The sequence below is a fragment of the Myodes glareolus genome, chromosome 9, assembly GCF_982192425.1.
Source record: "Myodes glareolus chromosome 9, mMyoGla1.1, whole genome shotgun sequence".
Classification (NCBI taxonomy): domain Eukaryota; kingdom Metazoa; phylum Chordata; class Mammalia; order Rodentia; family Cricetidae; genus Myodes; species Myodes glareolus.
Window position 1 is genome coordinate 63,126,411 of NC_142034.1, and position 27,018 is coordinate 63,153,428.

General features: G+C 47.2%; 1 protein-coding gene across 1 annotated transcript; it reads left to right on the plus strand.

Moving 5' to 3' along the window:
* Positions 1-705: 705 nt before the first annotated feature.
* Usp22 (ubiquitin specific peptidase 22) lies at positions 706-26,418 on the plus strand. Its single transcript, XM_048448144.3, has 13 exons — positions 706-1,034; positions 6,337-6,469; positions 8,116-8,229; positions 12,861-12,962; positions 13,740-13,909; positions 17,232-17,379; positions 17,987-18,092; positions 19,332-19,490; positions 19,805-19,931; positions 20,947-21,038; positions 22,433-22,495; positions 22,911-23,060; positions 23,745-26,418. Exons 1-13 carry the CDS (start codon positions 864-866, stop codon positions 23,785-23,787), a joined length of 1,578 nt encoding a protein of 525 aa, XP_048304101.2. The 5' UTR covers positions 706-863; the 3' UTR covers positions 23,788-26,418.
* Positions 26,419-27,018: the final 600 nt, after the last annotated feature.

The window sequence follows — 27,018 nt, forward strand, 5'->3', positions numbered from 1 at the left end:
TATCACACGTCGACATGATATTGTCTTTACTGGATTACTTTTACCTGCTTCTTGTTGCTTTGTAGCCACTAAAAAATACTCGTATGGCGTTCCAGTTCAACAGGAAAGGATTAGACCCTAGGGAAGGAATCTCAATCTGTGTTCTTGCCGCGCCCAGCTCCTGCTGTGGCACTGCGGTACCCAATACAGTTGCCAAGATGGCAGTCTGCAGAAACGCCCACACAAGAAAACTCCAGCGACCAACAACCAGAACCTGGAAAATACACCCTGGAGAAAGCGCAGACGCCGGCCCCGCCCCACCCCGTCCGGCGCCCCGCCTCTTTGCGGTAGAGCTCAGGCCGGTGCAAACCGGTTCAGTGGGCTGACGGACACGCGTTTTACCCAATCCTTAGCAAGCCCCGCCTTCCAAGTGGAGACTCGAAGCGTCGTGTCGCCCGCGTCTCGGAAGGCGGCTCCAAAGCAAACCGGACCAGCCCTCCAGCCTATGATAACCGCCGGCCGTGCCGCAGACAGGCAGACAACCAATGGCGTGACGCGAGGGCGGGATTCCGTTGGCCCCACCTCCTCGGGTCCGGTGTCTCGCGGGAGCTAGCGGACTCGAGTGGGCTGTGGTGCGGGGTCTAGAGTGGCGGAGCCTGCGCACTGCGGCCGCCGGCCTGGGTGACGTTATCCTCTCCCGAGAAGAGCCCCGCCCCGCCCCGCCCCGCCCTCCTCGAAGCCCGAGAGTGCTGCGTGAGCCGTCGGGGCTGCAGTCCCGTGCCTCGGTTCTCCGCGCGGTCTTTGTCCGCCGCTTTGTTCTCGCCGCGCTGGCGTCGTCCTCGCCCCCGTCTCCGCCCGCCCCGCGCGCTCGGGCCCTGCCCGCCATGGTCACCCGGCCCGAGCCTGAGGTCGAGGCCATGGATGCTGAGCTGGCCGTGGCGCCGCCGGGCTGCTCGCATCTGGGCAGCTTCAAGGTGGACAACTGGAAGCAAAACCTGCGGGCCATCTACCAGTGCTTCGTGTGGAGCGGGACGGCCGAGGCCCGCAAGCGCAAGGTGCGTCCGAGGCCTGCCCCGCTCTCCTGCCTGGGACACGGGGAGGGGAGGGTAGGAGAGAAGCCTGGCAGTGAGGGGAGGGGGTGAGGGGAAGCCTCGCGGTGCAGGGAGGAAGAGGGGAGGGGCAGAGGAAGGGGCGAGGCAGAAGAAGGGACGAGGCAAAGCCTCGCGGTGCTGGGAGGAGGTAAGGGGTTTGGCGAAAGGAAGCCTCTAGGTGCGGGGAGGGGAGTGTCTGAAGAGGAAGACCCCGCCTTGGCGATCGGCCTAGACCGTCGGGGCCCGAGTAGCCCTCTTCCGTGAATCACGGTCGGGGTCTGCGAGGTGGTTCTGCGGATGGCGTCCGGGGCTGAGACCCGCAGCACACAGATGAGGCTGGCAGGGCCTCTGCACACTCGAGCTGGGAAGCGAGGTTTTAGATTATAGGAGGTGATTGACGTCCGCAGCCATCGAGGTAGTGGCTGTTTTGTTGTTTACTGGTCCTGTAATCCCAGCAGCTATGAGTATATTGTTAGTGATTTGAAAGTCGGAAAACGTTCTTTAATCTTAGACTTCATTATTAAATTTGATTTTGAGGTGAAAACTGGAATTGGGAATTTTATTGTTTGTTTCTGTTTTGAGTAGCGTTTCTTAATGGGAAAACTAACAAAACGGGTTCTAAGTCATGTTAAGTATGAAATTCTCTCTTTAGTTTTTGAGACAGGGTTTCTCTGTGTAGCCCTGGCTGTCCTGGAACTCTGTTTGTAGACCAGGCTGCCCTTGAATTCACAGAGACCCACCTGCTTCTGCCTCCTGAATGCTTGCTGGGATTAAAGGAGAGCACCACCACACCCAACCTAATTTTCTTTTTTATCAATCATGGTGGAAGACACCGCAATAACATCTTTTAGTGTGACTAAAAGTTTATATTCTGTAACAGCCTGTGAGGGTCAGAAATTTATTGTATTTTGAGACAGGAGGCTTCCTATGAAGAAAGGCTGGTCTTAAACACCTAACCTCCTTTCAAAGCTTTGTTAGGACTGAGATTGCACAGGTGAACCATCATGGCACAGAAATGCCAGATTGACACCAGTGTTCCATGGTCATAATTTTGTCACCGATCCATTCCGTTGCCTCCTGGATTGAGATGTGTTGTAAACTCATTTTTACATGGGAGTGATAGAGGAATCCTCCCCTTTCTCTTTCTATTTTTTGCTTCCCCTCCATCTTCCCTGGCTCTAGTTTCGTGTAGCATCACACAAGGAAATGAAAAATTTCCTTTTTAATTAGAACTGCTCAGCTCAATATTTAAATTTCCACCATGCTAGAAGTTCTTTATTAAGTGATGTTCACAGCCCAGAATTCGGACACCTGTGCAACACTCACAAACCATGTTTTGTTGAACTGCAGTGAAGTAGGAAATGAAGGCAGCTAGTTGTGCTCTTGAAGGTGCCTGAAACTTTAGCTTGTGTGCGGAACTCCACTTCTGAAGTTCCCTCGGCCTCAGAATGTTCTCATTTCACAAGCCAGTTACTCTTTTTTTAAAAAGATTTGACCATGCATAATGGTGCGGAAAAGTATTGCTCTTCAGCCATCAGAGCAGTGACTATCCCCAAGAAAAATGACAGCAAACAGGATATGGGAGAAAGGGGAGCCCTTATATACACTGCTGGTGGGGTTGTAATCGTCTACAGCTTTAAGTAAACCAGTGGAGACCCTGCAAAGAACTGGCGCTAGACTACCATGTCTCTGAACCACTCCAGTCCTTAGTATAGACCCAGAGGACTCTAAACACAGGACAGTGATGTAGGCGGACTTCTTGGGGGGGGGGAATCCCAAAAGTTGGGGGGGGGGAAGAGGGATAGTGTTGGTGGTGAGTTTGGACAAGGTACAGTGATAAATATGTACTAGGATGTCATAATGAAACTACTATATGATAATTAAAAAATAAAGGAAGAAGCATTGTTAGGTGTCTTGTCAGGTTTGTTTGCAGCCTGTGGGTTATGACTTAGGAGAGAGTACCTTTATGTAAATGTTGTGGAAAAGGCTCCCTGCAAAGCCCATTCCAGTTTCCACCATCCACAGAGCTAGCTTTGGGTACTGGCTGATGGGCAGGCTGACCCGAGGCAGGCTGCTGCCGGCTCAGAGCCACATTCCTCTAAGAGGTCACCACAATAGCCGCTCTTTGTAGGTGGGAAGCAACCCCGCTAGCAGTGGTTCTAGAAGACACAGCTGTGCTGTTCCTCAGGTCCCCCCTCAGGTCCCCCCTCAGCACCCTGTGCACCCCGCTGTGTCTCTCCCTGGCCACTTCATTGCTGGTGCATAAATTGGGTTTTTAAAATCAACCTTGAGAATGACTGGAAATTCATCTTCACACTTAGTGGTATTCGTAGGGTAATAGCTAGGGTAATAGCTGATAGGAATCCTGTGTCACCGTTCTAGGGCCGCTGAGACAAATGACACTTGTAAAGCTTCCCACCATAGGGAGTGAAATGTCAGAAGAATTCATCCTGGCCTCCCTCTTCCAAGACCCACGCCACGGTCTCCCGTGTCCATCTTGTCATTCACATGGGCTTAGCTTCTGGTCTTCACTTAGGAGGGAGGATGCTTGTGCCAGCATTTAGTGCTAACCCAGACTATAACGCCTTTTCTAAATAAGATAGCCTCACAGTTTGTGGGGTAAATACCTGCCTTTGTTTAAGCATCATGATTTTAAACTGAATGTGTTTAATGAACTACTCTGGGGTTTTGAGGGTTTTTTCAGCTCTACGAATTAAAGCCTTATCTAAATTAAAACCCTTCACTTGTAGGATAAATGAAGCCAGAACACATACCACAAATAAGCTGTATGGGTAAATAGCACCCACTTTAGGGTCCTAAGCTGCCGCACCATCCAGTGGCCACTGACCATACATGCCATTTTAAATAAAGATTAAAAATCTGGTTTTGCTACATATACCAGTAGCCTGAGCTCAGCATGTTGCTGTGATCTACCACAATGAACATATAAAATATGTCAGGGAAGGTTATTATTAATATTTGTTTGTTTATTTTTTTAAGGAAGCATTTCCCTATGTAGTTCATACTGTCCTTAAACTCAGCAATCATTCTGCCTCAGCTTTCAAAGTGCTGGGACTACAGGCATGTGCCACTGTGTTTTGTTAAAAGTGAGGGATTTGTGACTGTGTCAAAGACCACTTGCTGTTTTCTGTGTTCATGAATCTGCCCTGTTTTTGTTTTTTGTTTTTTGTTTTTTTTAATCTAGTGTCTTCCACAGCAAGTGGCAAACCTGTAGTTCTGCCTTAATTTTACTGTGCTCCTCTGTGTGAAGGCACCAGGTGAAGAGAAGAGGCAGGTCTTCCTGAGAACTTTCTCTTGCTCTCATACTCACCCAGAGACACTGCTTATTTCATGTGCTGGAATCCTATCCCTATGAGACACATGTGTATTCTACAGTTTAAACTCTGTTTACTCTTTTCTGACCCCCTTCCCCCATGCTTTTCCAGTGAGCTTTGGCGACCCTTTAAATTATTGCGACATCTCACCTATTAATTTGCCTATGTAGGTCCTTTTTGTGTTATTTATTTTGTATTCTGCTTTTCAAACCATTTGTAGAAGATGTCTACATTTCGATGGTGATTATTTATTTATTTGGTTTTTCAAGACGGGCCATAAGAGGGCATCAGGTCCTCTAGAAATGGAGTTCTAGAAAGGTGTGAGTTGCTACATGGGTATTGGGAATTGAACTTGGTCCTCTGCAAGAGCAACCAGTACTTTTAACTATCAAGCTATTTTTAGCTCCATTTTTGCATGTTTTCTTCAAATTGTCAGGAAATCAGTTGATGGCTTCTGGGTAGTATTGCCATCGACCTCCATAAGAATGAGAATGTAGTCTTATGACATAATAGTGAACTGTTCATGAATAACATGAGACTATAACTATCTCATCTCATGCATAGTCTATATTTAAGTACTGACTTGCATTGCCTTCAGTTACCACAACTCCCTGAGCTAACCTACAGTGAGAAGTGACTGGGACCAGATGTTCAACAGGTAGATGTGCTGTGCACTCTGGATCCAAACCTAAGCACAAGTTTAGCAAAACCAGAAACTCAGTAGTCCAAACCCAGCACATTCAGAGCAGTTGAACAACTCTGTACAGCCACACCACCCAGAGTATGCCAGTTTCCGTCATTGAAGGAACAGCAGAGTATGAGTTGGAGTATTCAGTACTATGCAGTCTGCCCACCTCCACCAGAGGTGGAGTATTATATTGGTGTATTGTATCTGCTCCCTGTCTCCCCAGTCTGCACAGTTGACTTGTACTGTGTGTGTTATAGCCCATAGCATATGGTCATGCCCATATCGATATGTCTTTGGTACAGGGTGGTAGCACTCTTTATCTGTTCATTGACTTGGTAGGTATTTAGCCTATTTTGCAATTTTTGAATACTATTGATAGTTTTTCTGGTGATTCTAGTGTCCATGAATGATTCTGTTTAAGTCAGTTGTTACTGCGATGGTTATAGAAAATGGGCTTTGTTTCTTCTTTCCCACGAGTTATATGGAACTCTACTAGGAAGAAGACTTAGGGAGAGCTAGTATGTGTGCTTGTATAGTAGTAATTTTAGTATGGATTTGGATGCCTTCTGTTCTTTATCAGGTTTAAGTAGTTCATTCTTATTGTTGATATATATGTCAGATCGTGCCTTGATTGCCCAGTGAGCATATTAACTCTGGCCCTTCCTCCTCCATACCCAGCCTGCAGTGCTGCAGACTGGCACATTCTTGGTGGTGTGAGTATGTAGACTTGTCTACTGCTGCATTCATACTTGCTGTGATTGCATTGCTGGGTTTCTGTGGCCTGATTCTTAGTGAATTTTTCTTCTTTTCCTGTGTGTATCGCTTTGATTTGTGTCTCTTTTCTGTAGTTCTTGGGTTGTTTTATAGTTTTTTCTTTTAAATTGTACATCGTTTTTAGAACCTTGATTCTTAAGCCTCAAAATGATAACCTGGGCTAAGGATGGCTGGGTATGAGCTTCTGGCTGGAGTGCAGGTGAACTTGCCTGGGGCACTGTTCAGTGCTGGGTATGAGAAAATGATGTCCTCACCATAGCTGTTCTCTTGTTGATTTGTTTTTGAGCTAAACTAAGTGCTTTGGGAAAACAAAGAATGGAATGCTGTGTTAAAGTGTAAAGACTCAGTAGAAAGCTCCTGTACTTCCTCCCACCAGTGTTCAAATCGTGATCCTCTGACTTGGACTCCACGTTTCCCCTTGAACTCCTATTGCATTCATACTGCTCATAACTCCTTCTCTGAATTTCAGGCAAAGTCCTGCGTCTGCCATGTCTGCGGCATCCACCTGAACCGGCTGCACTCTTGCCTCTACTGTGTCTTCTTTGGCTGTTTCACCAAGAAACACATTCATGACCATGCAAAGTCCAAGCGGCACAACCTGGGTAAGGCGCTCTCCTGCAGCGGGAGCTGGAGCAGGCATTGGCTCTGGTAGCATGTTATCTTTCCAAAAAGCCCACTGTGATGAAGAGTCCTTGTGAAACTGAGCTTTCAAGTGGACATTGGCATTTATTTGAGACCTTTTAAACTGGTGTTATAGTTTAACAATGGGTTTTCTTGGTTTCCAGTAATGCAGGTTCATGAAAGGCTAGCTGAGCATTATATGACATCAAGTATATGAAGTAATTATGCTTGTGTATGTGAAGTAGTTGTGCGTGCGTGTGTGTGTGTGTGTGTGTATGTGTGTGTGTGTGTGTGTTACTGTTGGCAGTCTCATGCTGTGAAATTGCCGTGCGGCCAAAGATAACCTTGAATTGCACTTCTGATTCTCCTGCTTCCACCTCCCCAGTGCTGGCACTGCAGGTTATGTCTACCATGCCCAGCATTTGCTTTGTTCTTTTAAACAGTCTTATTACATAGTCCAAGATGGCCTCAGACGTGGGACCCTCTTTTGTTAGTCTTCAGTGTACTAGGGTTCTAGGCTTGGTGGTGGGTGACGTAAGCACATACAGCCTTCAGTTTCCATCTTAGCCCTGTGTCCTCCCCCTTCCCCAAGTCCCTAAGTTTTGGTGTGATAGGTCTTTCTTTTCTTTCTTTTTTTCTTCTTGAGATAGGGTTTCTCTGTCTCAAGCCGGAACTTGCTTTTAGACCAGGCTGGCCTTGAACTCAAAATGATCCACCCACCTTTATCTCCTGAGTGCTGGGACTAAGGGTGTACACCACCACACTCTATGGGCTTTTATTTTCATTTCTCTTGAAATAGATTCTAGAACTGGAGAGATGGCTCAGGGGTTAAGAGCACTGACTGCTCTTCCAGAGGACCCGACAGTCATAGCAAAACACCAATGCACATAAAATAAAAATGAAAAAAAAGATGGTTTCTAGTTTAAAGTAGCAGTTGGGACAGATACCTTATTAAGTTTGGTATCTGTGCTATGAAGTCAAGGTTTTTTGAGTGGAACCTGTTTCACCTGTCCCTGGAGAAAAACGGCTCATAGATAGGGGACAACAGCAAATAGCTCTTAGTCACCCTTACAAGATTGCCAGCCAACCAGCCAGCCAGGCGGTGGTGGCGCATGCTTTTAATCCGAGCACTCAGGAGGCAGAGGCAGGTGGATCTCTGTGAGTTCAAGGCCAGTCTGTTCTACAAGACAGTTTCAGAACAGGCACCAAAGCTACAGAGAAACCTTGTCTCGAAAAAACAAAAAAAGCAAACAACAAGATTGCCAGCCAGCATTGAGGTGAGAATGTAGCAAAGTCTCATCCCCCAGACAGGTCGCTGAGAACCCTTGTGGACCTAAAATACACATACTGAACTTTTGCCCTTGTTTTGAATTTTGTGCTTGCACAGCTGAAGCAAAATATCCTGATCCTTGAATCAGTACTTTACAGGGCACGGGTATGTGCCTCCCATTCCCGCTCGGCCCTCTGGATAGCAGACATACTTCATTCACCCTGGATAAATCCTTCCAGTTGGAACTCCTGCAGCTCACAAAGAAAGATGCTCTGGGCAGCTAGTGTTCAGCTGCCTGCAGCACTACCTTGCCGAACTAGATTTAATTTTGTTCTCTTCCCTCCTTTCTTTCTGCAGCTATTGACCTGATGTATGGAGGTATATACTGCTTCTTGTGTCAGGACTACATCTATGACAAGGACATAGAAATCATTGCCAAAGAGGAGCAGCGCAAGGCTTGGAAGATGCAAGGTGCGTTCATGGTGCTTAGAGAATGTTAGGTGACCAAAAAATGGTCAAGGAAGCTGGCTTGGGCTAGGTAGGAGAGAAAAAAACAAGTCTTACTTTTCCTGTGGCAGCCACTAAGCTCACAGAAGTGATGAAACTAATGCAGGAACCATGAGATGGGTTGTTGGTCCTTAGGAGAGGATGGATGAGCTGAGATGGATTATTGGTCCTAGGGATAGGATGGATGAGCTGAGATGGGTTATTGGGCCTTAGGAGAGGATGGATGAGCTGAGATGGGTTATTGGGCCTTAGGAGAGGATGGATGAGCTGAGATGGGTTATTGGTCCTAGGGATAGGATGGATGAGCTGAGATGGGTTATTGGTCCTAGGGATAGGATGGATGAGCTGAGATGGGTTATTGGTCCTAGGGATAAGATGAATGAGCTGAGATGGGTTATTGGGCCTTAGGAGAGGATGGATGAGCTGAGATGGGTTATTGGGCCTTAGGAGAGGATGGATGAGCTGAGATGGGTTATTGGGCCTTAGGAGAGGATGGATGAGCTGAGATGGGTTATTGGGCCTTAGGAGAGGATGGATGAGCTGAGGTGGGTTATTGGGCCTTAGGAGAGGATGGATGAGCTGAGATGGGTTATTGGGCCTTAGGAGAGGATAGATGAGTCTTCCACCACAGTAGCCCAGCCTGTGTCCATCCTCCCCACAGGTGTGTTAGACATTATAATCCCTCCCTTTTCTTACTCTATTCTCAACCCTGGCAGATTGGGATGTTGCATTGCCTCTTGCTGGACTGGTGTGGGAATTCCTTAACTATTGGGCCCGGTGTCTGGCTCAGTGGTAGAGCCATTTCCCGGCATATGCAAGGCCTAGGGTTTTAACCCCAGCATTACAAAAAAAAAGGGGGGGGAGCTAAAACTGTTGAAATTTGTCTTTCTTAGTTAGGATTTCTATTGCTGTGAAAAGGAGGAAAACATTTAATTGTAGTCCATTATCATCATGGCAGGACGTGGCTGTGTCAGGCAGATGTACTGGAGAGGTAACTGAGGAGAATACTACATTTTGCGTGGGCAACAGGAAGTGGTCTGTCTGTCTGGGCGTTGCTTGAGTATATATGGGCCCTCAAAACCCACCTCCAGGCTTCCTCCAACAAGACCACGCCTACTCTAACAAGGCCACACCTTCTGATAGTACCATTCCCTTTGGGGGCCATTTTCTTTCAAAACACTACAGTGCCTGTGCCTAAGTGGTACAATGATAAGAGCCTCTTTTACAGTGGAGTTAGATGCATCTTAGAGACAATACCGTTAGAAATTTTGTTCTCTATTTAAGATTTACACACACACATACACACATCAAAAGCAGCCTGTCTGAGCATTCACAAAATGTGTGTATTCTAGGTAAGCAAAGCCCAGAAACCATGTAAAAGTCCCCCTAACACGTGGTGTCAATCTTGTAGCATTTATTTCCTAAGTTTACATTTTAGCATTGAAACTTTTAAGTGCTCAACAAAAACATATGGTAATAATTACTCCTTAAATGTAAGATATTATGTCTCTTCTTGGTAAAGTTTAGTATAGTAAGATAATCCTTGGGTTTGTTACCTATAGAGAAGCTGCCCAGTTCCTAAATATTTCTATTTGCAGAGGTTGGCGTCTTCTATTAGCCCTTCATGAAAAAGAAGTCTTACATTATAATAAGTATAAGTATTACACAAAGATCTTTAGCAGATACTATCTCCATCACCGCCCCCCCCTTGGTTTTTTGAGACAAGTTTTTTTTGTATAGGAGCCCTGGCTTTCCCAGAACTTGATTTGTAGACGAGGTGGGCCTCAATCTCAGAAAGATTCACCTGCGTCTGTCTCCCGAGTGCTGGGATTAAAGGTGTGTGCCACCACCGTCCGGCTACCTCCATGATTTTTATATGCACTGCAGCCTTAATAAAATCTTATAGTTAACAACTGTATACACAGTACTCCTGTAAAAGAAACCCCTAGTGAAAATATGTAAGGAAAGGAGTTTAAATCGTGTTTGTGCTGGTGCCAGTGTGTAGTGGTGTGCGTGCCCTCATGTCACCATCAGGTGTCTGCTGATCTCCAGCTTATGTTTAGAGACAGGATCTCTTACTGAACCGGGAACTCATCATTTCAAAGAGACCATTTAATCAGTAAGCCCCTAGGATTGGACTGACTCTGCCCCTCTCCCCCAGCGCTGGCGTTACAGGTGCATGCTGTTCTTCTGGCTTTCACATGGGTGCTGGGAATCCTAATTTGGGATGTCATGCTTACATAACAAGCACTTTAGCCACTAAGTCGTCTCCCCAGCCCAGTGAAATGGCTTTTAATAATACGATTAGAGGCCTTGTACATTTTTTCTCTATAACCCAGGAGGTCAGTCACAGTGAGTAGAAGTTGGTGAGACAGTGAGACACGAGGAGCAAAGGAGAGCCCGGCAGTGCTGCGTTTGTCCAGTAGACATCTGGTCTCCAGCAGCTCCTTCCTCGCTGGCGTCAGTCTAGCCATGTACCCCAATGCCCCTGTGGTTGTGACTCCTAAGGGACGCTGCCTGGTCAGAAAGAAGGCAAAACTCACTCTGAGGGCACATTTGGGAACCTGATTAGTCCAGCCTTTACCAAATCAGTATCTTCGCCTACCTCATCCAGACCGAATGATTCTGCCTGCGAAGATCCCTGATCAATGATTTACTCTCAGCCCTAAAGTATTCTGAAAGATGTTCTGTCTGAAATAATATCAGAAGTAACATAACAATTCCTTGTAGGAGAGGCACCGTTTCCCTGATTGTGGGTGGAGAGTGGAGCGGTGGCTCTGGTGGCACCAGTTTCATGTTTCTGTGTGTCCTTCCATGTGTTCTGTGTCACACACTTTGTCACGGGTGCAGCAGTGCTATGCAGTTTTGCTCTTTAGTATTTCTGGGTTTACCTGTTGTCTTAGAGTTTCTTTTTCTGTGACAAAACACCATGACCAAAAAGCACTGGAGAGAAAAGGGTTTGTTTGACTTATACTTCAGAGTTGTTGTTCATCTGCAAAGGAAGTCAGGACAGGAACTCATGGGAGGATCCTGGAGGCAGGAGCTGTGCAGGCCATGGAGGAGTGCTTCTTACTGGCTTGCTCCACATGGTTTGCTTAGCCTTTCTTACAGAACCCTGGGCCACCAGCCCAGGAATGGCACCAATCACTAATTAAGAAAATACCTGACAGCCAAATCTCATGGAGGCCTTTTCTGAATAGAAGGCCCCCTCCTCTCAGGTAACTCTAGTTTGTGTGTCCAGTTGACATAAGACTCTCGGCACACCTGATTTCCCCCAGGTCCCAGAGAAACTCACAGTTGTCTACATTAACATTGCTGGGTCTGCGTCCCTCTTGACCAGTAAACAACGTGTCTTGTATGTCAGCATCATTGCTGTGTGCTGGGGAAGTAGACCACAACTCTGACATGACTGTTTTTTCTTGAAGACTTCCCCGTTTGCCTTCTATTGCTGTCAATAAAGACACTGACCCAGGACATTTTACCCTGTCAGGTCACAGTCCTTCACTGAGGGAAGTCCGGGCAGGAAAGCTGTGTACTGCCGTGGTCCCCATGGTTCACACAGCTATCTTCCTTATGTACCCCAGGACCACCTGCCCAGGGGTGGCGCTCCCTGCAGGCCAGTTTGATGGAAGCAGCTCTTCAGTTGAGGCCCTTTCCTCCCAGATGATCTTAGCTCTGTCAAGTTGATAAAGTTTCCAGAAGGTAGAAACAGGTGCTCTCAGGAGTCCAGGGTTTTGTGGTTTTTAGCTAGTTGTTTCTGTCCCCTCAAAACAGTACATATCACCATTATGTGGGGATATATTATTTCTTTGTGCAGGACACTTGAACTGTTAGTTGATATTCATATGCCCCGGCCGTCTGGGCAATCTGTGGTTACTGAGTTAGAAATTGAAAGTAGTGTAGGACAAGTCCCTCTAGTGGGATGTGAGCCAAGTGTGCTCTGCATTACCTTTCGGGTACCGTTGTCGTGGGTTGCAGTCTCTGTACTATCATTATCAGCAAGTAGATCAGAGTGCATTTTCAGCAGGCTGTGGTGTATGATTTCTGGCACTTGTGAGATGAGCAGACTGATCTGAGTTTGAGACCAGCCCAGTCTACATAGCAGGTTCCAGGCCAACCAAGGCTACATAACTCAGCCGACAAAACAAAAAAAAGAAAATGCACTTTATTTTTCTTAGGCAATTCTGGGGATCAAATATGGGCCACACATTGGTAGGTAAATGCTCTTCCACTAAGCTGCACCCCAGACTCAAAATACGTATTCTCTGTTAGTCTCATTTTCAGAAAGATCCTTCGTGAGTTACTAGTTGCCCCATTATAGCTGATGTACCATCTCTGGATCCAAGGCATTTGAGAAACATTAGTGTCTGGCGGTTTGATGGATTGTGTTTCTTTCCTTGACTCAATGACATGCTGTATTCATAGACACTCGCTGAGGGAGACTTGTGTGGTGATCTGGCACCTCTCAACACAGTGGGGTGTTAGAAGAAGGGTCACTTCTCTGAAATGCAGCCCCATGTGTGTCAAGGCCTTACAACTGTTATTTACAAGAGAACTTAAATAACAGTGCCTGCGACTGTTTTCCATCTGCTTAGGTGTTGGAGAGAAGTTTTCAACTTGGGAACCAACCAAGCGGGAACTGGAACTGCTGAAGCACAACCCAAAGAGGCGGAAGATCACCTCCAACTGTACCATAGGTGGGTGAGGGGCGTGCAGGGTGTCAGGTAGAAAGCCTTGCCTTTCTGTTAGTACAGCATTCTTTCTGGGCCATGCCGTAGTGGCCTTCCTGGATTTGTTCAGCACCCAGCTCTTAAGCGCCTAGTCTTCAGGGGTCTTGTAGATGTGGGATGCAGAGGAATGAGTGGAGATGATCCCTCCCAGTTCCTTGGCATTTGCTTGTTTGAAGGGACGCGCATGTGTTCTGGTCAGAGCTGCTCTTCATGGAGAGTTAATAATGTCAGTGAGTGAGGGTGTTCTTTTTTGTTTTTGTTTTTGTTTTTTGAGAAATGGTTTCTCTGTGTAGCCCTGGCAATTCTAGAACTCAGCCTATAGACCAGGTTAACCTCCAACTCAGAGATCCAACTGTTTCTGGCTCCCTAGTGCTGGGATTAAAGATGTGCATCACCACCCCAGCTGATAACCACTTCTTCTAAAAGGGAGGAAGTATATTCTAGAGCTTATTTGAAAAGTGTTTTGACTGGTTACAAAGGCTCTTTTCTGACTGATGTGCCTGTTTTCATAGTAAATACATTTGGGTAATACTGTGGAAACATAAAGAACAAAGTGGAGGGGGCGGTTCTGCTGTCCATACGAAAATTAGAGAACACTGCACTTTCCTATTCTTCTCACGCTGCTTGAATGAGTTGAAGAAAGTGTCTGGTCATGGGGTGTAGAGGAAGCATCGGCTGGGATCTGGCGTCCGGGGTGTGCACTCAGTGCACGGGTGACGCTGCTCTCGATGGCTCCCCATCCAGGTCTGCGTGGACTGATCAACCTGGGGAACACATGCTTCATGAATTGCATCGTGCAGGCGCTGACCCACACACCACTTCTGAGAGATTTCTTCCTGTCAGACAGGCATCGCTGTGAGATGCAGAGCCCTAGCTCCTGCCTGGTCTGTGAGATGTCCTCTCTCTTCCAGGAGGTGAGTGCAAGAACAGCTGTACAGCTGCCTCTGTCCCTGCTTCTAAAGAAGTGAAGCAGTTGATGATAACCTTACCTAAATATTTTCAATATGTGACTGTACGATGGAAGACATAGCTTTTTACAAAGGGTTTGCTAGAGATAGGTTGTTGGTTTGGTTTTTTGGAGACACATTGTTCACCAAAGAGAAGAGCCCTCAAAGTAGGCAGTCAACAACTTAAGGATGGCATTCATCTCCAGGAATCCTGGAAGTTTCATATGTAAATGCTGTTGTCTGGGCGCTGGAGAGTTAGCTCATTGATTAAGAGCACTGGCTGCTCTTCCAGAGGACCCAGTTCAATTCCCAGCACCCATATTGCAGCTAACAACTGACTGTAACTCTGGTTCCAGGGAATCTGATGCCTTCATACATGTACATACAGGCAAAACACTAATGCACATAATATATAAATTAATTAATTAATTTTTGGAAGCTATTGTCTGATCCCTGCATTCAGGAAATTCCTGCAGATGTGTGCTGGCCCCTTTTTCTGCTTCATTCTCAGTGGCAGTGGATAACCCTTCTCAAGTATGCTTTGTCAAAGTCCTCTGCTCCGCAGACTGGCAGCAGAGAGCCAGTGCTTACTAGGCTGCCCTTGACCTCCTGACAGCTAAACTTGTGTTGTGCCTATCAGTGTTTATCCCTAAGCAAAGTGATGTCCCCTTGTTCAGGCTTGGTCTCGGCACTTACTGACTTAGTGGCCTCAGACCAGGTATCAGAGCTGAAATAATTCTTTGTCCATCTTAGAAATGGGTTGCTCTGCCCTGCACAGAAGCCAGCAAGCTGGTCTCATTTCTTTCAGTGATCTTTTCCCAGTGTGCATCCAGGCTTCTTTCCTCATGTGTTGTCGGGGCTGCCTTAGGCCACAGCCCAGGATTGAGGAGTGTACAGAGTTAAGCAGTGACTTTGTAACTGAAATGATTCAGCTGACCTTTCCAGAACAAGTTTGCCAATTCCTGTCCTAGTCCAGCCATTACTAACACCTGCAGTTACTGGTGACTGAGACTATGTGACAGACAGGGAAAATTGTTGAAGGTCACGAGGAAAGAGAAAACATGGTGAGAAGTGAGTACTGGGGGTCACTGGTTTTAACTATTACTTTATAACTAATGTATCTCTCTTGGATCATTTTCAAACTCAGGCTTAGTAAGGCATATTCAGTAAAACTTCTAGTATATAGTTGACAGATGCTTAACACCTCCAACATCATATCTTTCTGAAGCCAAGCCCCCGGTTCCTGGTGACACAGGTTTCTATCCCCTGTGTACATGATATGGATGGATGTGTGGCAGGTGCAGGTGTTGTGTATGTGCAATGCTCTACCATCCTTGCTAGGTTTGTCTGTGTCTTACTGGTGTGGAGCATCAAGGTCCATGTGTGACACTTTCATCAGCGCTCTCCTGCCAAAGAAGGCTCTGTTGTGCAGTGGCCACAGTGCAGTTGGAGGCTGCCTGGTTCAGACACTTTTGAGTGGTTTCCAGTTTTTACAGTTAGAGAATGTAAGTGTGCTAGTATGTACAGGGTTTCATGTGAAGTGTTTTCCAGCACCTTTTTTGGTTTAAGTTGTTACTTTCATTGCTGCCCTTGGTTTTTAGTACACAGTCTTAAACAGTTTACTGCTCTAAGTACTTCATGGCTTTGATGCTATGTAAATCTAGTTCTCAGTTGTCTCTAGCTGGTCATTGCTAATAGAAGTTTAGCATTACTCATCTGATCAGCAAAACTCATAATGTTCCAAATTCCAAGACTTTTTGGTCACTCGTGTGATGAATTTCACACCTGTCCCAGGATAGTTTAGCGCACACCCTTCATAAATACCTTCTTTCTTTATGTTGAGTTTTGCGTCTAGAATTGGGCCATCTGCAGGATGCCTCATTTGCAAACACTCTACAACCCTAGACACTCTGGTCCCACCCGCTCCACGGAATAGGCTGAGGCTTCTTTCTTCTTCACTTACCACATGCATACAGAACTGGGTAAAAGATTGACATCAGCTTTTGTTGGATTTTTACTACACACTGTTGTTTTATAGCTAAAACATGAAAGCAGATAGTTTGCAGCTCTGAATTAGTTTAATACACAGCCTTATGGGTCACGACAGAGCTGGAGGTCACACACACACACACACACAAATCTGAAAGCACAACAGTCAGAACTTCAAGTAGATACCGATTCTGAGGTATTTTTGGCAGGGCTTGCCAGGGTTGTGTTGTGTGACTTCACAGCCTTGGTTTTGAACACACAACACACTGTTCCATCTGTGCCAGAGCCAGTAAGTGCTGCCCCAAGACTGTTGTGTGATTCTAATGTATCTGCAAAGTCTTCTGCTCTTACAGAAATGTAATGGTGTTATTATAGAAAACAAAGACATTGAGTATTTCCTACCGTCATTTCTCAGCATGGAAAATTATATCTTCATATAGCTTTAGATTGTGGTGTTGAATGTCTGATTTTAAAAATTACTGTTTGCTGGCTCAAGTTTCATTTTTGTTGTTATAAAAAGGCTTGGAATTAAAACAATTTCCCAGTTTCTGAAATGGCCTTAAATATACTTAGTGTCATTGTGTACTTGAATTTCCACAAAGTGACTTCTCAGGCAAAGAGGTGACAAATGAAAAAGTGTTAGAAGCCCTGGGATGAGTTTGGGAAGTGCACTCTGGAAGAAGGGGTGGTAGGTGCTTTGTGAAGCAAACATTGTATAGAATGAATCACTTGATTTTGCTCTTCATTGTGTAGGCTACCAGCAGAAGTAAAGTGGAGAAAAGTGAGATTCGAATATAGTGAGTCCAAATAAAATTACAATTGGTGGGGTGGAGGAATGGTTCATCAGTAAGAACGCTGGCTGCTCTTCCAGAGGTCCTGAATTCAATTCCCAGCACCCATACGGTGGCTCACAGCCATCTGTAACTGTAGTCCCATGGGATCAGATGCCCACTTCTGGTGTACAAATATACATACAGGTAAAACACCTTTATACATAAATAAATAATTTTAAATCTTTTTTTTTAAATACAATTTGTGAAAAGAAAAACAAGCAATTGCCGGGTGGTGGTAGCACACACTTTTAATCCCAACACTTGAGAGGCAGAGGCAGGAAGGTCTCTGTGAGTTCAGGGCCAGCCTGGTCTACAGAGCAAGTTCCAGGACAGCCAGGCTATTATACAAAGAAACCCTGTCTTGGATGAAAGAAAGAAAAACAAGTCTGTTTGAGCAGACCACCTACCCAGGCTGCATGATGAAGACTGGCAGGTGTTCTAGTTGTCCTTTTTCCTTCTCTAAACAGTTCTACTCGGGGCACCGCTCCCCACACATTCCGTACAAGCTGCTGCACCTGGTGTGGACACACGCCCGGCACCTGGCAGGTTATGAGCAGCAGGACGCACATGAATTCCTCATTGCAGCCCTGGATGTCCTCCATCGGCACTGCAAAGGTGGGCCTGCCACCATCTCCCTGCTGGGCTGGGGCAGGTGGGGACTTTCCTTAAAAATGGAGCAGAGCAAGGCTGGTGCTCCCCCAGCAACTGTAGATAATGCTTGATTTGTCTTATAGACAATGTAGTTAGGTTCTGTTTCCACTAAGAAAAATCGCATGGTTGCTTCTAAGGAGATCTTCACAGTTGTTTTGTTAATGTCAGTTGAATTTGGGTATTTTTGGAGGCAGCATCTCACTGTAGCTCAAACTGGCCTAAAGCACAGGTCCCCTTGTCTCAGCCTCCTGAGTGCTGGGATTACAGGTATGAACCTCTGTACAATAATAGTGGTCCCAGGGTGAGCATGCTGGCACACCTATAATTCTGACACAAGTTCAAGGCCAGCCAGAGCTACCTTACCCTGACTCAGGAAAGGAAGGAAGGATGACACACCCCACCCCACCCCTGCCATCAGATAGATCTCTTGTTGAAATAAATGCCTTCACATACTTCATAGAGTGTTGGTCTTCCTGGTATCCTCCTGCCTGCTGGGTGGATGTGGACTTACTGGCTGCTTTGTGCTGTCTTGGTGACATTGCTAATGGTAGTCACACATCTCTGTCCTCAGGTGATGACAATGGGAAGAAAGCCAACAACCCTAACCACTGCAATTGCATCATCGACCAAATCTTTACGGGTGGGCTCCAGTCTGATGTCACATGTCAAGTCTGCCAGTAAGTGCTCCCATCAGCTGGACAGTCACCACGAGTGTTTTAATCTGCCATAGCTGTACCATATCCTGTTGCATTTCCCAGTCTGCAAGGGAAAGTCTTCTGTGAACTTCAGCCCTAAAGCTCAGCACCACCTTAGAGAAGGCTCCCTGAGCTCTGTGGTGTTCATAGTGGAGCACCTGCACTAGTGTCAGGTGAGGGATAGTTTTACTTAAACAGCAATGCTTGGCCATTTGACGTAAAATGCCTCCAGTAGAGAAGATACGAGGAATCAACAGATTGCCTGAATCTGCAGGCTGAGAGCTCTTCCTTGGGAGCCTGTAGAGTTTTGCTGTACTAGCAGTTAGCAGGACATCCTTGGCAACTTCATACATATTTCTCTGCTTTTCTTAAAGTCTTCAAAACTAAGATCCAAAGCAAATAACCCCTTCAAATGGGAGATCATTGATGTCCTTGCTCCTAATGTGAGTTGGCTCCTTTGCATTAGCTCACATAAAGCCAAGGTTGTTTCCAGGTGTAGCAGTTGCTGAGCGCTTTCACCTCCAGAAGCAGAAAGGTTCCTTTGACGGTGACTAGAGAAGTACCCCGGCATACTCCACACCTGGGTTTGAAAACCCTGGTCACCATCCCCCGGTGCCCACCTGTACTCTTATCAGGGTTCAAGACCAGGGTGCAGGATCTGGGGGTGCTCCTATGATTTTCTAGGAGCAGAGCTCCTTTGAGCCTTGTCTTTAATCAATGTAAAATTCCTCTATCCCTGACCTATAATGACTACATGCTGTTAGCAAGAGATAGCCTCGAATTTTGGTCCATAGCTGAACCCAATTTCTTATTCTGAGTTTCCCCTTTTTAATATTGTAATGTAAGTCTTCTAACAGGAGCCAGCCTTGTTAAATGCAGTATTGTTTGCAGAACTGCCAAGTGTGGCCTGTGCACTCTGGGTGGGGGTTTCTCGGTGTATTTGTCTGTGCGGAGCACCTGGTTTCTGAACAGTGTTGGCTGCACTTCCTAAGTGTTGTAAGCTGGATCCCAGCAACCAGGGCTCTGCCTGTAGCTCAGGACTTTATACTCTGCCAGGCTTCCCAAATAAAGTCATTACTGTGGACATTCCTATTTCCTGAGGCGTCTGATGGACAGGTGGGCAGAGAAGGCAGCGTGTTTAGCCTGTCTCTAGGGACTGCCTCGGGCCACAGTTGTCACCAGTCCTCACGTGCCCTCATGTGTTTCCATCTTTTCTTGCAGCGGGGTCTCCACCACCATAGACCCCTTCTGGGACATCAGTTTAGACCTGCCCGGCTCTTCCACCCCATTCTGGCCCTTGAGCCCAGGGAGTGAGGGCAGTGTGGTTAACGGGGAGAGCCATGCATCGGGCACCACCACTCTCACAGACTGCCTGCGAAGGTGAGACACATTCTGCAGTGTTGCTTCAGAATGCTGCTTCTTCCTTCCATTTTATTGCTTGATTCAATCTTTAAAAAGTAACAGAAAAAAATGACCAAAAAATTAGAGAGAGAGAGAGAGAGAGAATATGTGTGAATATAGGTAGGAGATAGGTGGGTAGATAGAAAGAATAAGCAGGAAAAGATAAAGACAAGTTCTTTGTGTTGTGAAATACAACACCTGTAACGGTTGCTGTGCACCTCGGGTGGTAAAATAACCTGTTCCCCCTTTATCCCTGTCTTCTACCTTTCTCCTTTTTTCTAAATGCCTTATAGATTTACCAGACCAGAGCACTTAGGAAGCAGTGCCAAGATCAAGTGTAGCGGTTGCCATAGCTACCAAGAGTCTACAAAGCAGCTCACCATGAAGAAGCTGCCCATTGTGGCCTGCTTCCATCTCAAAGTGAGTTTCCCAGAAAACTAGCCACAGGGCAGCCCAGCATTAGCCTGCAGCACAGCCTCAAACTCACCAGCTCAGGTTAGAGCCCCTCGGTGTGTGCTAGGCCCAAGAACCAGGAAGTAAGACTGCCTCCTGCACCTTTCTGTGTCCTGTGAAGACAGGAAGGAACTGCTGTAGGAAGTGGGATTAGATTTTACTACTTCCGTCTCTGAGTGTAGGCCAAAGGGGGTGTCAGATGTCCTGCTCTGTCATAGTCCACCTTACTGCGTGGAGACAGGGTCTCTCACTGAACCTGGACTTAGGCTTGAGGTTGGCAAGCCCAGTGGTCCTACTTGGAGTTAACAGGTGCGTATGTCCAACTGCTGGCATTTTAGGTGGGTTTAGGGATTTGAACTCAGGTCCTCAAGCTCTCGTAACTGCTGAGCCATCTTCAGCTCCTCTTTTAACTTTATTTCACTAAAAAACAAAGACCCAAGCTAGGGGTGTGAGTCAGTGGTAGAACTCTTACCTAAAATGAACAAGGTTCTAAGTTCCACCCAGAACTGTGGGAAGAAAAGATCCAGAAAACAAGGACCTGAGCATTATGGTCTAGGCCAGCAGACTCTGTGAGAAAAGCCAAATAGTAGGAATTTGAGTCTTTTTGTTGTTGTTACATGTATGGCTGTTTTGCCAGCATGTATATCTGTGCACCATGTGCATTCCTGGTGCCCACAGAAACCAGAAGAGGGTGTTGGATCCTCTAGAACTGGAGTTATGGGCTGCTATGAGCTGCTATGTGGGTGCTGAGACTCAAACTGAAAAAGATCAGTCTGATGTTGGTAGTATGCAGCTATAATCCCAGCATTCGGGAGGCTGAGTCAGGAGGGCCCTGATTCTGTGTCAACCCGAGCAGGACTATTTCAGGAAATGAGTGAGTAAAGTAGAAGCTGGTCAAGGGCCTTTGCTGGAGCCTCCAGTCTGGGCAGCCCAGCTGTTGCTCTGTCTGCTCATTTGTTCCCTTCTCCCTTCATCTCTGCAGCGATTTGAACACTCAGCCAAACTTCGGCGGAAGATTACCACATACGTGTCTTTTCCCCTGGAACTGGACATGACTCCCTTTATGGCCTCCAGGTAGAAATGTCTGGTGCCGCTGTGTGCGTCCCGGTGGGGAGGCGAGTTGTCTGATGGGTGATCAGTGCCAGGGCTTAGACCAGCTGTGTTACAGCTGTGTAGGCCTCACCCCCCCCCCCCCCGGCCTCAGTCCTTGTCCTGCTTTTACCTTGGTTGCCTCCTTCTGTGACTCCTACTGTGACTCCTTCAATGATCATTTATCAACTTTCAGAATTGACAGCTCATCAAGTTAAAGTCACAGGCAGACCACATGACATGTTTTGGTTGATAGAGACAGATTTTGAAATACAGATAAACAGGATTCAATTGGACCAGTGGATTCTCTTTTTTGAGATCAAATCCTGTGTATCATAGACCACATAAAATTTAACCCTCAAAAAACTGCAGAGCTTGCTAATGTGTTTGCTGTCTGTGACTGGCATCTATAACTGTGGTAGCTTAAAACAGTAGAAATTTATTCTCAATGTAATAGAAGCCAGAAATAGGAAACTTGGTGAGAAGGGTCCTGACAGGGTTCCCTCATGTCACCTGCTCCTGGAGCTTCTGGGTCCTTCTCTGGCTGTTACTGTCCTGGGCCCAAGGCCCTTGCAGAGTCAGACTGTCTCATCTGTTGGCCTGGGTACTGGTGGTTAGGGATAGAGCTTGACTAGAAAGCCTCGTTTCAACATCTGTCCTCACATCTGCACAGGTTTTAGAAATAGGTTACACTCACAGTTTCGGGGGTCAGGGTGCGGGCATTTTCAGAAGCCACACCTCAGCCCGCTGTACTGTCTTCAGCAGGCTTCCTGTTATTAGTCATTGATGCCCTTCCTTGTGGGCTGTGTTCCTGGGTTCACAGGTCACTGACTGAAGTGATGTCAGAGACCATGAGAATTTTCTTTGGAAAATGAGGTACTAACATGTCCAGGGATAGGGTGACATTGTTGCCAATACCAAGGTCTCACGGGTCTTGCTGCCTTCTGCTTACTTTGGCATTAAGTAAATAAATTAGTTTGAAACCTAGGACTTCGTGCACAGCTCCTCCCTTCCATTCTGTCCAGCCAGCTGCTAGTGAGACACTTCTTGATGGCCCTTGTGCTCTTCAAGAATGTAGTGTGGGGCGAACTTACAGCCCTTGGAAGGAATTCTTTCTTTATTTGGTGTATTACAAGCAAACGTCACACAGCCAGGATCAGAGCTCCTGAAGGAGGAAGTGGCCTCAGGGTCCCCGGGATGTGAGGGTGGCTGCACAGAAGCAGTCGGAGGTCTGTGAGCTCCAGTCCAGGCTGGATTTCTCACTCCTGTGGCTAGGAAAACTCGTGTGTATGAAGTATACGTCTTGGCGTCGGTTAATGTTGTCGCTGGAGCCTGTCCCTCTCGTGGGTTAGTAATTAAGTCTTATTGCTGCCTTACAGCAAAGAGAGCCGGATGAATGGGCAGTACCAGCAGCCCCTGGACAGTCTCAACAATGACAACAAGTATGTGGGGTTGCAGGGCCTGGGGGCTGGGTGAGAGGGCATTTCTCAGATAGCTGACCCTTCCTTCCCTTCTTACAGTCTCCCCTCTAGACAGTCTCCCTCCTTGTGGCAATCTCTCCCCCCCCCCCCTTATTTTTAAGAGACTTCTGGTGTGAGGGTTTGCCTTGGAGTGCAGCATATAATGAGCTTTCTCCTTCTGGTACCATTCCTCTTGCTGTTGGTAGCACAGGCAGATGGCACAAGGAAAGCAGTTACTGCCATTGCTGCCACTTCTGTTCAGTGCAGTTCTAGGAGTTCTCTTTGCTGGGCCAGAGCTGGGCGGTGCGGACCTGGCTCTCCCAGCTGTGCAGCCAGCAAGCTCTGCTGTAGGCTGTTCAACAGACCGTGATTGAGATGCTCTCTCCTTCCACGCCAGGTACTCCCTGTTTGCTGTTGTTAACCATCAAGGGACCTTGGAGAGTGGCCACTACACCAGCTTCATACGGCAGCACAAAGACCAGTGGTTCAAGTGTGACGATGCCATCATCACCAAGGCCAGCATCAAGGATGTGCTAGACAGTGAAGGGTACGTGTGGGGTGGGGTTGGAGGACCTGTGCTGCTGCTTGTCCATCCCTTGTGTCTGACCAGAGCCACAGGCTAGACTGACGCTGCCACAGTGGACAGTGGCTCCTTGGATCAGATGTCACTTAGGTTATGTTTGCAGGGTGGGAGTGTTGTAGAACAGAGTTACTGTCTGTGCGTGCCCCAGATCAGAGAACATTGTGGTCAGCATTTGTCCTGCCCATGCTGTGCAGCGGTTCTGATCAGCTTCTCTGCTGCTTTTGTTGCCCATGGTGTGTCGTCATTCACCCTGAGCCTCCTCGGGTCCTTAGAATTCCCAGCCCCCGGGGTCAAGACAGACCACCTACCACAGATGGAGGTGGTGGGTGTGAGGCTCTGGGCTCTGGTAGCCTCCAGAAAGATCTCATGGAGAAAGTGTGCTACTTACTGGGCAGGGGTTGGGTTTGAAGGAGACGTGGACCCTGTGTGAGGGTAGCCCCGCTGTGAGCAGGAGAGGTAGTGACTGTAGGAGGTCGCCAGGTCAGGCTGGGTGATGGGAGGCCGGTAGTGTGTCTCTTTCTTGAGGACTTGAGATGCTGTAGTGTCCGTTCAGAAGTCAGGCTTGAACTGACTGTAGTGAACCGTTCTTGACTGGCGTAGCTACTTTGGAAGTTAGGACTAAGCCCACTTTCCCCTTTGCCTCCTCAGGTACCTACTCTTCTACCACAAGCAGTTCCTGGAATATGAGTAGCCTCCTGCCCTGCTGGCCAGGAAGAAAAGAAAAAGAACAAAGTTGACAAGCTTCCCGACATGATCCCTGGTCTACCCCTATCAGAACACCGTGGTATCCCTCCTGTGCAGATGTGCTTCACACATGGCCCCTCTGCACCAGGAGATGTTAGGGTGGGCATGAGCTGTAAGACTTGAGTGGAGTGTGCCCTTCGTGGACAGGAGCCGAGGGGCAACTTCTTCTCAACCTTGTGGTATGCTGAGGACGGATGTCCTCAGAGCAGATGAGCCTTTGCCTGCTGCTTCACCCTGTCACCCCACACGGGTTTAAAAAGCACTGCGCTGTTCAAAATGAGCCCATGAAAGCTATAGATAGAGTAGCAGAGATGATGCCAGAGGGCAGAGTGCTTGTGGCAGCCTTCTGTGTTGGGTGGCATTAAGGGCAGGGGGTGTGTCCTTTCTAAAGTTGTAAAATAGCCCTGGGCCCAGGCTGAGGCCACCCACAGGCTAAAAGCATCTGGTCTCCAGATAACTTTGTACCAACTAACTGCATGTGGAAACATCAGCCCAGATGTTCCCTTTGTTTTCTAGAAATAGGCATCGTCTTACCTCTACCCTTCGCTCTTCTTCCACGCTAGTGAATTTCATAAACATGATAGCAGTGAAGTGAATGATTATCAAGCTTATATGGAAAGCTAGGTGACCTTTCCTGAGAGCAGAATGTCTTTCTTTTTGATCAGTGCTGTTTTCTCACCCTGTACCCCGCCTTCCTCCCCACACAGTTAGCTGGTAGCCAGGCATGGAGAACAGGGTCTCTGTTATCTTGGTCTTCGGTCCTTTTGCCTGTCAGGTGGTTTAGTGGAGGTGTGAGATTTGAAGCGGAGTGGTCCAGGTGGAGGCCGCATTGCTTTGTGTCGCCCGCTTACGTCTGCCGTGTTCGCTGTACTCTCAGTAACGGCCAGAATGAAAAGGCTTGGTGACCAGTTCTGCTGACAGAGTCAATCATGAAATTTCTTGTAAGATATTTTGCATGTGTCTTTGGACAAGGCTTAGGTTGAATATTTCTAAGAAGTTAAAATCTAAGGTCTTAGTGTTTTCTCTATATAGCACCGCCTTTTCAGTGGTGCTTGCCCGGGGCCTGTGGCGTGTCACCCTAGGAGTTTCAGGGCCCACCAGGCTCTGAGCTGTAGTCTACAGCAGGTATCATATGCATCATTCGTGCATAGCAAGTACAGCTGTATTCTCATTGTTCTTTAGTTACACACCTTAAATTTGAATTCCATATACTTATCATGTGTACAGAATTTTTTTTAACTATTTGACAATAAGACTTTTCTTTACCGACAGGCTACAAAAAAGCAGGGCAGGTTCCAGCCCAGCTCCTTAGCTAGTTGTGACGGGATGAGGTAGCTGTGGCAGAACTAAGTGGCTGCTGTTCAGTCAGTGTAAAGATCACCAAAAGTCAGGGGCAGCTAAAGCCTCCTGTGCAGTGTACCCGTGTTCCTATTTCTGCATTTAAAGCAAAGAACAAACTTGAAGCATGTTTTAGAAGAAGCCCCTTTTGAGAAATATGGGTGAACCCAGATTCTCAGACATGGACCTGTGTTTGTGGGACTCAGCTATGGAGGTACCCTTGGGGAATCTTCTTATTCTGTTTGTGAACCCCCATAGGAAAGACTTCACTGTGGTTGGCTTAGAGGAACCAGAGCCCAAACCTCTTCCTGAAGGTCTGCCTCTTTGACCTCTGGTGGATGGGGCATCCAGAGACAGAGGAAATGAGCAGGTGTGCTGGCCAGGCCTGCTTCCTCTGTCCCCACAGCACACAGCCCATCTCTACCTGAATTTGGGGCACTGAGGAGGACAAAACCTGTTTTCTGTCAGAGTAACTTTAACCCTTTATATCCAAATGCATTCCCCTTCTTTACCGTGGGCTTAACATTGTAAGCACTTTGCTTTGTGCCTGCGGCAAGGAGGCCAACCAACTCCTTGACTGCCACACGTCTGTCTGGCCCTACCTCTGTGTCTTGGGACCTTCAGCATGCTGTCTCAGCCAGATTGGCATGTGTGGACGACTGAGGAGCAGATTGGAGCAGTGGGCTTGGGAAGTTCTTTCAGCTACCCCTTTGGATAGCAGGGCAGGAAAAGGGTTTCCCGTCCAAGGACCATCCAGTATAGGTGCCCAGATGGTCAGGAAGTGTGTCTCACCACAGCCCCAGTCTAGAGCAGTGAACAGATCTCTTCAGTGACCGCTGGTACCAGCCTCACAGGAGACCAAACTAGCACTCTTCAGATGTCTTCAATTCAGGAGATGGGGTGGGATCTGTAGTTCCTCTCTTTGTCCCAGGAGTCCCCCTCAAGCTGGGCTCTGGCCTGAGCGACCTACACCATGTGAACCTGAGTGCTCTTGTGTTTGGCTTGGTATGTATGCTTTTCCTTGTGTAAAAATCATTGTTCTTTTTGACAAGTGGCTTGTTTCATTTATTATAGCTTTGAAATAAAATGTGAGGGGAAAAATCCAATGATTGTATTGTCGTTAGAAATTTTATTACCAAGACATGTCACTTTCTCCCCGTCATTTTGAGGGGTTTGACTGTCTCCTCCCTAGTGACTTAGTCTTTCCTATATCATAATAAAGCTGCATTTTATTCTGAAACTTGACTGCTGTCCCTGTTACTAACACAGGCAGCCACAGGTGGGTAGTAGCAGCCAAGATGGTAGGGAGGGCTAGCCATGGGTTGCCTGTGGGTAGAGAGACCATGCACTCCACCTGTTCTGTAATGGATCACCTGCTTAATCCTCCTACCTGCCAGGCATAGGACCACACTTTAATCCCTGCACTTGAGAGGCAGAGGCAGACAGATCTCTGCCTGATCTGCATAGTGAGTTCAGGTTAGCCAGAGTTACACAGTGAGACCCTAGCTCAAAACACAAACCCTGCCGTCTTCTCTGGGCAGGAGGATTAGTGAGACGGGAACACTCCCCAGCAGAGGTGTGTGGTGGGTGCTGATGCCTCTTCCCCATCCCAGCCTCAAGTGGTCAGAGCTCACCTGGTTGGATCAGACTCTTGTCTCAGAAACCAGTGAGATCTGAAATTCTGGCCCTCCTCGTTTGGATGCTCTTTTACCAAAATGGTCCAGAGAAACATGCCCCTTAGAGTCCAGAGTTGGCCCTTGACCTCACTGTGTGACAGTTTCAACAGATTAAATGGGACAGCTGCTAGGTACCACGGGTGGAAAATTTCTCTACCCTCAGG